The 14,018-nt window shown below is 39.2% G+C and overlaps 1 protein-coding gene across 2 annotated transcripts in view; it reads left to right on the top strand.

Annotated features, from left to right (window-relative positions):
• The window catches only part of EEIG2 (EEIG family member 2), a 69,766-nt gene that overhangs the window by 34,151 nt on the left and 21,597 nt on the right, over positions 1 to 14,018 (top strand). The window contains exons 3-5 of one of the 2 annotated variants that reach the window (XM_003933383.4): positions 1,709 to 1,738; positions 7,282 to 7,398; positions 11,819 to 11,865. In XM_003933383.4, the coding sequence (XP_003933432.1) occupies positions 1,709 to 1,738; positions 7,282 to 7,398; positions 11,819 to 11,865 (194 nt within the window). The remainder of the gene's footprint in view (positions 1 to 1,708; positions 1,739 to 7,281; positions 7,399 to 11,818; positions 11,866 to 14,018) is intronic. The other variant, XM_039460760.2, reaches the window with a different exon arrangement.

Raw genomic sequence — 14,018 nt, 5'->3', positions numbered from 1 at the left:
AAACGCCGGGCGCGGTGGCTCAAGCCTGTAATCCCAGCACTTTGGGAGGCTGAGGCGGGTGAATCACGAGGTCAAGAGATCTAGACCATCCTGGTCAACATGGTGAAACCCCGTCTCTACTAAAAAAATACAAAAAATTAGCTGGGCATGGTGGCACGTGCCTGTAATCCCAGCTACTCAGGAGGCTGAGGCAGGAGAATTGCCTGAACCCAGGAGGCAGAGGTTGCGGTGAGCCGAGATCGCGCCATTGCACTCCAGCCTGGGTAACAAGAGTGACACTCCGTCTCAAAAAATAAAAATAAATAAATAAATAAATAAATAAATAAAAATAAGATGAAAACAGGGAGCCTTAGCTTGATAATCTTAAGAGCTATTGCAGAGGGCCGAGCACAGTGGTTCACACCTGTAATCCTAGCAATTTGGGAGGCTGAGGAGTCAGGGTTGCTTAAGGCCAGAAGTTCAAGACAAAACTAGGCAACATGGTGAGACCCTGTTTCTAAAAAAAAAAAAAAAAAAAAAAAAAAAAAAAATTAGCTGGGTGTGGTGGCATGCACCTGTAGTTTTAGCTACTCAGAAGGCTGAGGTAGGAGGATCTCCTGAGCCCAGGAGTCTGAGGTTTCAGTGAGCTATGATCATGCCACTGCACTCTAGCCTGGTTGACAGAGACCCTGTATCTAAGAAATAAAAAATGAAAAAGAACTATTACAGAGGGAAATAAGGATTAAAGCCCAATTGGAGTGGGTTGAATAGAGAGTAGGTTGTAGCAAATATAGATAAGTCTTTTGATGAATTTGGCTATAGAGGGGAGCAAAGAAAAGAACTAGCAGAAATAAGGATCATCTGGAAAAAAAATTGTTTTCTTTGCTTAAGGAAGGACACTATTAAGGAATATGACAGTGACCTAATAAAAATGTGATCCTTTGTCATGGGGTAGATCTAGTGGCATGGCCACACCTGGAATCTGAAGCAGGGAAGGGGAGGAACAGCAAATACTCATGGATGATAATGGAATTTATCATAGATTGTTTCTTAACATATTTACATTCACCAAATACATGTATACAAACACATACCATATGCTAGGTATTGTTCTAAGTGTTTTATATTTAATTCTTACAAGTGTATGAAGACAAATCTAAAGATATGGCAATTTAATATACAGTTACATATTTTAAGTTAAAAAAGACATCTATCTATTATTTTTTATTATTTTCCACTTTGGCCAGTCTTGTTCACATTAGGTCAGAGGATTTGTACTATACTAAACATATGCTTTTATACGCATAAAGTAACTCTTCAATGATTCATAAAAGCTGGTTGTCCCTGGGGTGTGGTTTCAAGTCTTGTTGAAATTTTTCTGTACTATATTAGTGTGCTTAACTGAGTAAATAATTTAACCTTTCTTTGGTGATTCAGTTTTTGCAGTGAGTCCATAACACTTTTTGACCATTTCTTCTTCAGCAATAAACAAAATATTAGCTTATGTTCTCACCATTTGTCTCATTTATATTAAAGTTAAATGCTAAATAAAAGTTCTGGTCATTTGGGGGGATTGTGGGAGTCTAAATAGTTAGATTTAAGATCATCAGAATTTACTATCTATGATATTTGCCAACATATATATGTCTACTTCAGAATTATTTGACATATAGTTAATTTTAAATCTTTAATTATATGGTATCTTTATAGTGTTTTCTGTCTCTGGCAGGAATTAAAAGGTGGAAAAGCTTATGCAAAGGTAAGCAGATGTTCTTTAACTGTGTTGGAAACTGAAGTGTTGCTTATTGCTATTTATAGGCTTAAAAATTAAATGGTTTACACTTCTAATATCTGTTCAAGCTTGGCTCTTTTTATATAAAGCAACTTGGAGATTGAACAGTTGGATCTAACAGTAAATTATAGGCGTATTATTTCTAAATGCTGATTATGGGATGTTATTCTTTAGATTCAGCCTCCCTGCTAGAGGATGAACTCTGGGTTATATTAAGTCATAGCACGTGATGATTCGAAGGGCCTCACCTTATGCTGTCTTAGCACTCTGTATAAACATGGTCAGTACTGCTGGTTTTTACTTGTACTAGCTATGTGGAATTACTGGTGAATGTGCTCACCATTTTGCTGACTGGAAGGAATTAGTAACAACACTACCAGAAACTCACATAGTCCTCTTTTATCTGCAGTCCCTGTGAATGGTGCCTCTGTCAGTCCAGTCACCTGAACCAAGAGATTGTACACTAGTCTTTATTTCCTAACTTTTTTAAGTTTGTTTTTTGTTTTTGTAGAGATGAGGTCTTGCTATATTACCCAGGCTGGTCTCAAACTCCTTGCCTCAAGTGATCCTCCTGCCTTGGCCTCCCAAAGTACGGGGATTACAGGGATGAACCACTATGCCTGGCCCCTGTACACTAGTTTTAACCTCCATATCTACCAAACACCCTAAATCTAATTGGTGGCAAGGTCAGGATGTTCTTTGTTGAAGTAATAGAAAACCTTCCTCAACTGGAGATTTTTTTTAATGTTACAGAACAAGGAGCTGTGAAATAGACTCATTCTAGAACTGGTTAATCCACTGACTGAAGAACATCATCAAGAACCCCTATTATTTTTCTCTTTCCATTCTGCTATTTTCTTTGTGATGACTTTGTTCCTGGCCCACTTCCCTCCCGGACACCAGGTGGCTGGCTGCTTAAGTTTAATTCAGCACATTCACATATGACAAAATTCAGCTACTTCCCACTGTATTACATTTTTTTGAGTGAGGAAACATTTCCTAAATGACCCTCAGAGGATTTCCCTGTACCTTTCATTGGCCAGAGCTGGATTAAACTAGTTGTAGGCAATAGGAATGGATTGTCATGGTTAGCTTAAACTAATCACAATCTAACAATGAGCTAAGGTTTGGGTTTCCTTTCTTGTGCACATGGATGAACTGAGACTGGACACCTAAATAAAACCAGAGTTTTGAGGCTGGGAATGGTGGCTTATGCCTGTAATCCCAGCACTTTGGAAGGCCAACGTGGGAGGATCACTTGAGCCTAGGCATTGGTGACCATCCTGGACAACATGGTGAGACCCTGTCTCAATCAATCAATCATTCAATAAATAATAAAATAAATCAAGGCTTCACTGTCAAGGAATAGCAGGGCATCGATTGTGGGCTCAGATAACAAGGTCTGCTGTAGTTGACCAAGCCTCTTGACTTTTCCCCTCTAAAAAGCTCTTGAAACCATACCTTCTCTGCATTCCCAAGGCCACTGCCTCAGGTGATGCCTTCATTATTTTTTATTTACAGCCTGCAGTGGTCTTCTATCTAGTCTCTCTGCCTCTATTATCTCCTCCATCCTCCATATTGTTGCCAAAGTAATCTTTCTAAAATTAAACCATGATCATAGCATTTCCCCACTTTTTGTCCTTTAGCAGCTATTCATTGCTTATAAAGGAAAAGGAACATTTTTTAACCTGGCAGGTAAGACACATCTTGTCATCTCTACTGTCATTTGCACGTGAACACACACACACACCACACACGTACACACACACATGCACACTCATATACTCATCCTTATACCTCACGCATACCGTCCTCATAAACTTCCTCAAGTAGCCCAAGCTATGTTAGCCTTTTGCTTTGTAACTTGATGTTTTTTCCTGCCATGCCTTATGTTTCTCCCTCCTCTTATCCTGTTGACTCATGTATCTCATTAAAGACTCATCTTAGTCATCCCTACCCCCTGAGAACTTTTCTTTTCCTCTCTTTCTTGTAACTGTGTCTTCCTCAATCACAGCACTTTCACACTGCATTGAGGAATTTGTTCACTTTTCTGTCCTCCTCTATTAAACTATAAGAGTAGGAATGACTTCCATGTCACCTGAAATGTAGATGCTGAAGATTATTTCATGAATGAATTAATATCTATGACAAACAGCTAATATTTATGTATATGTGCTATTTCATGAAACAGTTACTTAGTGAAACCAAAGAAAAAATCATAAGGAAACGCAGACTTTCTGGTTCTTCACTATAATGTAAGCTCTTTAAAGGCAGAGTAGGTGTCCTGTTAATCACTGTTACCTAGTGTCTACAGCTGGGCCTGTCATATAAAAGATGCTTGGTAATATTGACCTCACTCATTAGTAACTTTCAGCCTAAAACATCACGTTGACATGCCTCACATTTTAGTATATTTTCTAAATAGGGGCTGTCTTAATTTGGGATGCTATAGCAAATTACCATAGAGTAGGTGATTTAAACATTTATTTCTCACAGTTCTGGAGGCTGGGAAGTCCAGGAAAAGGTGCTGGTGGATCCAGTCTGGTAAGGGCCTGCTTTCTGCTTTGCAGACGGCTGTCATCTCATGGTGTCCTCAAATGGCAGAGAGCAGAGAAAAGGAACCAAGCTCTCATATGTCTTTTAAAAGAGCATTTATTCATTCTTGAGGACTTCACTCTCATGTCCTAATTATCCGCTAGAGGTCCTGCCACCTAATACCACCCTTTTAGGGGTTAGGATTTCAACATATGAATTTTGGGAGAACATAAACATGCAGTCATAAGAGGCACTGATCAGATTCTCCCCTTTTTAACTTATTGACATTGTAATATATCAGCATTACAACAGTAGATGGGCTATTCTTTTATTCAACAAATATGTGTTAAGGGCAGGAATTGTTCCTGGTACTATTCTAAGTACTGGAGATAGAGCAGTGAACCAGAGAGACAAAACCCTCTGCATTTGTGGAGCTTACATACTAATGGGAGTGGGGGTTGTTGGAGGGACAAACAATAAGCAAATATGAAATATATGTGCACATGATGTGATAACTACTAAGGAGAAAAATAGAGCAGGTAAGGGGTGGAAGGCGGTAACTACAGGATGAGGGACGGAAGAGGGATGTGATAGAGGATGGCCAGGGAAGGCCCCTTTAGAGAGATGACTTTTGAACATTGACCTGAATGGAGTAAAAGAGAAAGCTATAAGAAAATCTAAGAGACAGCATTTCCAGCAAAAGAGCAGTAAGTGCAGAAGGCCTTGAAGTGATCTTGGCATTTTCAAGAAACAGGACAGTGTGGCTGCCAGAGTAAATGAGGAGAAGGAGGAAATGAAGCTGGCCAGATAGCCAGGGACAGGAGACAGAGGAATAGGAGACCACATAGAAAACCCTTTCAAGAGGAATGAGATCATGTCCTTTCAGGGACATGGATGGAGCTGGAATCCATTCTCCTCAGCAAACTAATGCAAGAACAAAAACCAAACACGGCATGTTCTCACTTATACGTGGGAGCTGAACAATGTGATAACATGAACTCAGGGAGGGGATCAGCACACACCTGGGCCTGTCAGGAGAGGACGTAGGGAACAAGAGCATCAGGAAAAATAGCTAATGCATGCTGGGCTTAATACCTAGGTGATGGGTTGATAGGTGCAATAAGTCATGGCACACATTTACCTATGTGACAAACCTGCACATCCCGCACATGTAACTCTGAACTTAAATTTTAAAAAAAACCAAAAAACTCTTTTAAGAAGTTTTGCTGTAAAGAGGGCCAGAAAAATGGTTCAATAGCCTGGAGAGAGATATAGGGTAAGGGTTTTGTTTTGTTTTCTTTGGTTCATTAAAGTAGGAGAAAATCCAGCATGTTTATGTGCTGTGGGGAATGATCCAGTAAAGAAGGGAAATTTTGGAATGTACAAGAGCTGCAAGAATAACTGAAGTGATTAACTTGGGTGGGCAAGAGGAGAGCCGTTGGCCTCCAACAGTACTGTAAGTGGGAAAGCAAATATGTGGGCACAGATGCGGGTAGGTGAGAAGATGTCACTGGCCATAAAAGCTTATGGAAGTTAAGTGCTCTTTTAATTGCTTTTATTTTCCAAGGTCATCAGCAGAGAGTGAGGATTAGAAAGCAGTGTTGGAGGGTCAAAGAGAAGGATAAGTATGAAACAGGGTGCACTGATAATGTGTGATCTGTCATGTGAGTCTTCACATGCTCAGTTGGATATGGTTCTATCCTGGACATATCCCGGCTTTTTCTGCTGATCTTTTTCCCCTCGAAGAGAGGCAATAAGGCTAGAGTAACTATGTGAAAATTAGGTGGATGTTACTGTTGCTTGATGTTTGTCTGACTTATTGCATTTGGGGCTTGTGGCCCTTCAACTGCTGTGTTCTTAGTCTTCATTCTTTTTGTACCAATTAAAAGCTATTAAAATAATGCCCCAGCCTGCAATTAAAAACTTCATCTCGAATGCCATTTATATGTGCATTTATATGTGTTTTAAAACCTTAAAGCAAACAACTTAGAATCACAGCAGTTTTTGAAATGTATAATACTTTTTATTATATATTTATGGAAATATGCTTAATAAATCGTAAGCTCCATCCATTTTTTGTTGTTAATTTAAAAAACTGTATATACACTTAGGCATATAGACTCAGCTTGCTCAAAAAATGATAATCGGGTTGATTTGTTGTACTGCTTGGAAATGAGAAACAGGGTTGAACAACATCAGAGGAAAGACTATAGGGCAACCTTCGGCAGGTGCAGAAAATGGAAACTGAACCTGAGCAGTAATAACAAGGAGTAATAGGTCTGAGCTGAACTTCTGCACAGCAGCAGAGAGGGTTGATGTGGGCAGAGCTCTGAGAAAGGGAAGAATTAGGTTTCATGAAGAGAGATTCAGTTCAAGGATGATCAGCAAAGCAAATGTGGAGGGTAGTGAAAGAGAAGGCACTGGTACCAAAGAAAATAAGTGATTCACTGAAGTCACTCTAGTTCTTGCATGGGGAGTGAAAACTTAATAACTGCAACTGTCTGTCTTTACCAGTGGTTAACCTGGCATAGAGCCAGACCCAGAATAGAGAGAGAGTCTGATCATTCTTCTCTATGTGTATGCCGGTTATCACAATTGCTTTGCTAGTATTTCTCCCAGGTGTGAATACCACTGCTACTTGCAATGATTTTAGCTGTTTGATATACATTATTTTTACTTTAACAGTAATATACATTTTATAATGTATATAGAAAAAATATAGTTTCCACATCAAATCTGATTTCAAAGATTCTGTTGCTAAAGGCAAGAATAGAATAGGTAATAAATTCATATAAAAGGTGAACCAATTTTAAAACACAAAGCAAATAATAGAACAGGTATAAAGATGTCAAAAATTGCAAATAAATGAAGTTGGAGAAAACCTGTCTAGGTTATGGGTTGAATGTTTATTTTAAGGAGCATATGATAGAAGCCTACCAGAGAGTCTATTAATATAATTCTCTTTCTTTTCATAGCTGGGCTTTGCAGATCTAAACCTGGCAGAGTTTGCTGGATCAGGAAATACCACTCGCCGCTGTTTACTGGAAGGCTATGATACCAAAAATACAAGACAGGATAATTCCATTCTTAAAGTAAGCGCGTTTCAGGATTTACTTGTCAAGAAATACACTTATCTGCCTTAAATAAGCATATGTGTATATTGTTAAGTACAAGGTGTGAATCAATACTGATATCACAAACTGACCACACTACTGAAGTATTCATCACCTAGGGAAAAACTCCATCTAAATCACAAAAGCAGGGAAAAGTAACAGATGTTCACCTTCATTGTCCTAAGGTGTTTTTCCTTGATGTTTTGAACATTCAGGGAATACATATACCACTACAACATAAGAGCTTATTGGGAAGAAGGAACATGATGAATTAATGAATACCTTAAAATATTTATAGCTCCCATAAGGTGATCAACGGAGTAGTTGTGATAGGTACATAAAAACCACTGGTTTCTCTTGTAGTGAAGTGACACATGGAACCCACCTCTGGGCATCTGCCTGGCTTTTTCCAAGTACCATCAGGAGCCATGTACTCTAGTAATGAGAGCGAATATATACTTCATAGAGTTAATTATAGTATTAGATTAGTTGTGAAAATATTTGTAAAGCACTTTGTACCCAGGAAACCCCACTGGATAAACCTTTTGCAGTGTTTCAGTTAGGTTACTCCATGATGGTAAGTTATCTAATAAGAAAGGAAAATAATTCTGAATAAAAACTGGATGTTCAAAAGTTAGTGAAGAAAAGAATTACCTTATACCCCACAGTTTTCAAACTTCATTTGCAGCAAATCTTAAGCTCTGAACATATGAAAATGTATAAAGTGGTTAATATACATACAGTCCCATGCATAAAGTGGTTTTTGTAGCCCTCACACAAATTTAGCGCAGGAAAGAAAGGTGGGACAGTGAGTTGATATGGGAAGGAAAATGGTGAAAGAAGACAGGGAAGAAATTAGAAAAGTATCATAGTATAAACTTCTGTACACATCATGTTGATTGTAGAGTTTTGTGGTTTTATAATTCTAAAAAGTTTTCAAAGCACTTGCCCATATCTCCACGAGATGAACAGGGTTAGATAGATGGGGATAGATTGTTATTCACATTTTATAGATGAAGAGCGGAGACTAAAGTATGTCACAAAAGTAGTCAGTGGCAGAGCTGGGACCACTGTGCATATCTTCTGCCTGGTCAGTGGTCTTGTTTCCTCATATTTCTTTTTTTTTGAGACAGAGTTTAGCTCTTGTTACCCAGGCTGGAGTGCAAAGGCGCGATCTCAGCTCACCGCAACCTCCACCTCCTGGGTTCGGGCAATTCTCCTGCCTCAGCCTCCTGAGCAGCTGGAATTACAGGCACGTGCCATCATGCCCAGCTAATTTTTTTTTTTTTTGTATTTTTAGTAGAGACAGGGTTTCACCATGTTGACCAGGATGGTCTCGATCTCTTGACCTCATGATCCACCCGCCTCGGCCTCCCAAAGTGCTGGGATTACAGGCTTGAGCCACCGCGCCTGGCTGTTTCCTCATATTTCTTATATAAAATATGGATAATTCTTCTCTGAATGACAGTGTTTTCATTGGAAATTGAAATAACTTTTTAATTTCAGACCCTTACATTTCTAAGAGCCAACTTATGGAGTAGTTTCCTTCTGGCTTCCCATTCATTCTTCCACACCGTCACTCCCACTTTGTCCTACAAAAAAACATACTCTTTTGAAGGTCACACCATTCAGTCATAACTCTCTCTTGCTTCCTAATCTCTGCCATCTCCTGACCCTTAGGTACCTTCTCTCTCCTGTCCATTGATGCCCTATCTCCTGACTCAGGCTCACAGTTTTTCTCTGTATTCATCATCATTTTTCGGTGGTTTTATCATCTGTGCAGGCGAGCTGGCCTTGTAGACTATCTTATTTATATTTTCTCTCCTGATAGCTGATCTTCTACAAGCCTAAAGTTTCTCAGTTCCTTAAACTCCCTATCTCCAGCAACATTTTCCTTCTCCTTATCTCAGTTCCTACTTCCATGGTCACACTCTAGCGTCTAGACCTTTTTACCCCTAGAAACTTCACCCCTTCCAAAATTTCAATTTAAAATTTTTTTCCTCCTACCACTATCTCTTATGTTTCAGTCCTCTTAGTCTCCTACTCACTTAGCTGAGTTTAACCTTCCACTTTCCCACTATCCATCAGCCCTGACTTGCTTCCACTTCCCTCTTTATCCAGCTTAAATTTCATGGTCCTTGAGGCCTGGAGTTCAAGACCAGTCTGGGCAACATAGTAAGAACCTCATCTCATACATACATACATACATACATACAAACATACATACATACATACATACATACATACTCCTGGCTCCTCTGTCCCTGTCTCCCTGCATTGAGGGATAATGCATAATCTGAATAATCTCCAACTTTTGTTGAACTCAGCTATTAAACATCTACCCTTGCATGCTAAGCATTGCTGAAGAAAATCACACAACCAGACTAGATGGTGTTACTGAAGCCGTGCTCACTGCCATCTGGCAATCATACTCTACTTCCTTCTTAAGCTTCCTTTCTCAATTTTAGATATTCTGTCTCATACCTTTTTTCTCCTCATATCTCAACACACTATTCTTGCTCTAAGATACTGGCCTTGCCTTATCCTACTGAGAAAACAGAAGCCATTAAACTCAGATTTCCTCATCCTCCCATCACAGAATTTACCTGCCTCTCCAGGCTTATCCTTTTTGTCCCCTGTTAAAATGGATGGCATGTCCCCTTTCCTGAGAGAAGTCAGTCTTTCCTCTTGGCTTCTGGAATCCAAAGCTTGCCTAACCAAGAGCTTTGCCCCTTGGATTATCTCCTTTTATCATCATCTCTACCTCAAATGAACCATCCTCATCAACATATAAAGAAACAGCTCCACTATCTCCCATATTTATATATTTTAAAAAAGACAAAAATCAACTTCTCATCTTCTCCAACTACTGCCCCACATCTCTGTTCTGCTTCACCGTTCAGTTCCTTAAAAGCTGTATGTGCCATCTCCATCTCTTTTTGAGACATCCCATGATACTCAAGAGTACAGTTTTGATGGAGTTGGAAAGCAGACCTCAGGGTTCTATGAAAGAAGAAATGATGAGGAAATTGGTGCAGCAGGATAGATTTGGCATTTAAAGAGAAAAAGAAAAATCATGGAGGTCCCGGGGTGAGGAGATAGGAGTGAAATAAGGTTATATAAGATACATGTCAGCCATTAGCTGAAGAACATACAACAATATACATATCCTTTTATTCATTAAGACTAAGAATTTTGGTATATGCAACCTTGGGTTCACATCTCAGCTCTGCCCTTTACTAGTTGTCTAGTTTTTAAAATATCACTTAATCACCCTGAAGTTAAAATATTGCTCTCTCATAGGAATATTGAAAATTAAAGGAAATAATGCATATTAAACACTTAGCTTATGCCTGGCACATAATGAATTCTCAAATCATGATTGTTAATGTTGTTGCTATTACCATTATCATTATTATTCCCATAGAACATAAAGAGGTCCTATGACTGACTGTTAAAGGTAGTCAGAAACTAGAGAATAGCAGCATCTCAGAAAGTATTAGAAAAGCCTTAAATCTGGGCTGGGCACAGAGCGGCTCACACCTATAATGCTAGCACTTTGGGAGGCCAAGGCGGTAGGATCACTTGAGGCCAAGAGTTGCAAGATCAGCATGGGCAACATAAGCAAGACCCCATCTCTACAAAAAAAAAAAAAAAAAAAAAAAAGACAGAACAGAATTATCCAGGCATGGCATGTACCTATAGTCCCAGCTACTCCAAGGCTGATACAGGAGGATCATGAGCCCAGGAGTTCAAGACTGCAGTGAGCTGTGATAGCACCACTGTACCTCAGGGTGACAGAGCAAGACCTTATCTCCAGATTTTTTTTTTTAAGAGCTTTAAATTCTGATCTAAAGCTGGGACAAAGGCCAGAAGCTTTCTACTCTTAGAACCCACCAGCCAGCATCCTTTGAAGCATCAACCTGGCAACTTGAAGGAAAACATTTACCAGACACTTAGGCATCATAGGAATTTGGGAGTAAAGACAAATAGATTAGCACAGCCACACAGCCACAGGATTATTACTGGTGAATTATTATTACTGTTTTTTTCCTATCATTTCCATTCTGATTTTTGCAATTTTGAGGTTTTTGAGTGTTAAAAATGATTTTAATCTATATGAAGCAGTAATTTAATATTGAATATAGCCCAGTTTTTTTTTATAGTGAGAGAGTCTTGCTCTGTTGCCCAGGTGGGAGTGCAGTGGTATAATCACAGCTCGCTATAACCTCAAACTCCTGGGCTCAAGCAGTCCTCCTACCTTAGCCTCTCATGGATATAACCCAATTCAACAATCATTTTATTCAGTGCTTTCCCAATAGAAAATATTGGACTAGGTGCTGTGGAGGAAGCATTTTATAATTTTTTATAATCATGGTATTTCTTTTTTTATGTTTAGGTTTTGATCAGTATGCAACTGATGTCTGGTGATCCATGTTTTAAAACGTAAGTTGATGCCCAGTAAGTGGATTATGTATCTAAAAGTATAAGAAAGATTTGTTTATATGTTTACATTAATATTTTATAGTGTTTATAGGAAAATACCAGTAAAGGGATAGTTTTTTCCCTGGGAGACTGACCTGACACTCTTAGAAGTTATTTCTACCTGTTACCAAATGAGTTCTCCACACTCTAAATTATTCATGCTATAGGTCTTTTGTCATCTTCAGGTTTTGGGTAAAATTATACAAACAAAAAGTTTTAATACAGCTTCTGTGAACATATTTATTTCTTCAATAAATACCTATTAAGTGCCTTAAAATGTGTTAGGCTATATTTTAGATACTAGAGAAATAGCAGTGAACAAAATAGATTAAGTCCCTGCTGTCTTGGAGCTTATATTCTAAGATAAAAATGGACAATAAGCTAATAAGCAAATATGTAATATACACATGGTCATAGCACTTTGGAGAAAAAGGGTGGAAGGGCCATAGTAAAGAGAAGTAGCTATTTTCTATCTAGTAGTCAGGGGAGGCCCTGCGGTAAAGATGGTATTTGAGTAGAGACCTGAAGGAGGTGGGAAGCAAGTCACATTGGCATTAGGGGAAAGAGTGTTTGAGGTAGACAGAGAAAACAAGGACAAAGGCCTTGAGAGAGAAGTGTTCTTGGCAAGTTCAAGTAACTGGCTGGAGAGCAGCATGTCTAGAGCAGAATGAATGAAGAGGCGGGTAATAGGAGATGAGGTCAGATGATAAGGAGTCTTGCGGCCATTATAAAAAGGACTGCCATTCACACTGAATGAGATAGAAAAGCTAGTGGAGGTCTTGAGCCGAGGAGTAAAATTATCTGACTTGTGGCTGCTAGTTAGGGAAGAGACAATTTGTAGGAGTAACAAAAGGGACAGGGACATAAGTAGAGAAGGCTGTTTCAGTGATCTAAGGTTTTGAGCCTGAGTAATTGGAAGAATGACACTTTCATATGTTGAGATAAGAAAGATGACTACAGGAACAAGTTGGGAGCTTGGATGTTAGACATGTTAAATTTGAGATCCCTATTTAACATCCCTCGGGGCATGTCAAGTAGGCAGTTGTATAGATCAACTAGAGTTCAGTGGGGAGATGTGGGCAGGAGATAGAAGTTTGGAAATTATTACATCATCAGCATACAGGTAGTAATTAAAGCCATGAGACTGGAATATATGACTAGAGGGAATGAGTAGAAACGGAAAAGGACCAGAGTCTGAGGTGGGGACAGCCCAACATGTTAAGAGGTTGAGGAGATCAGGAAGTAGAATCAGCAAAGGAACCTCCAGTGTAATCGGAGGAGGAAAGCAGAGTCCTGTCCTGAAAACCAAGTGAAGAAACGGCCTCAGAAAGGCAGGAATACGCACCTGCATCACGTGCTGCTGGAGTGGGTCTCAGAAGATAAGGACTGAGGACCTACCCTTGGAATCTGCAGTATAGAGACTGTTGGTGACTTTGGCAGGCACTTGGGTAGAAAGCCCTTAGACTAAAGCCTTTTAAGAATGGGTTAAAGGGAGTTTGGGAGGAGAAAAATTGGAGACAGTGAGTATAAACAATTCTAATGAGGAGTTCTACTGTAAAAAAGGAACAGAAAGATGGGGTCAACAATAGAGGATTTGGAGTTGGGCAGGTTTCGTTAATTTTTAAGATGGAAGATAGTTCAGCACGTTTGAGTACTAATGGGATTGGCTCAACAAGAAACTGATAATCCAGAAAAGGGATTGTTGCTAAAACAGTGCCCTTGGATTGTCAGGAGGGAGGAAGGCAGAGAACATGGCTACTAACACAGGTAGAGGAGAAATGGAAGCATGCAGAAGTTCTTTTCTAATTGCTTTCGATTTCTTAGTGAAATAGAAAACAAGATGATCATTGAAAAGCAAGGACAGGGAAGACAGAGAAAGGGGTTTGAAGAAAGGAAAAGGTGTGCAGAAGTCCTCACAGGGAGTGTGAGCATGAACAAAATGGGAAAATGCAGGATTGCCTCTCAGCAGCCTTGAGGACACTTAATAATTAAAAATGAAGGTTCATTGATACATTGAAATATCTAAGAACAATACACAGAGAAAACTAAAGAAAACATTACCTCCCTGTATATCAACTTCATGTTTTTAATAGCTGTAACTTAGAAAGCAACAT

This window comes from Saimiri boliviensis, chromosome 11 (genome assembly GCF_048565385.1).
Source record: "Saimiri boliviensis isolate mSaiBol1 chromosome 11, mSaiBol1.pri, whole genome shotgun sequence".
NCBI lineage: Eukaryota > Metazoa > Chordata > Mammalia > Primates > Cebidae > Saimiri > Saimiri boliviensis.
Note: the sequence above shows the minus strand (reverse complement) of the source record. Positions and strands in the feature narration are given on the sequence as shown.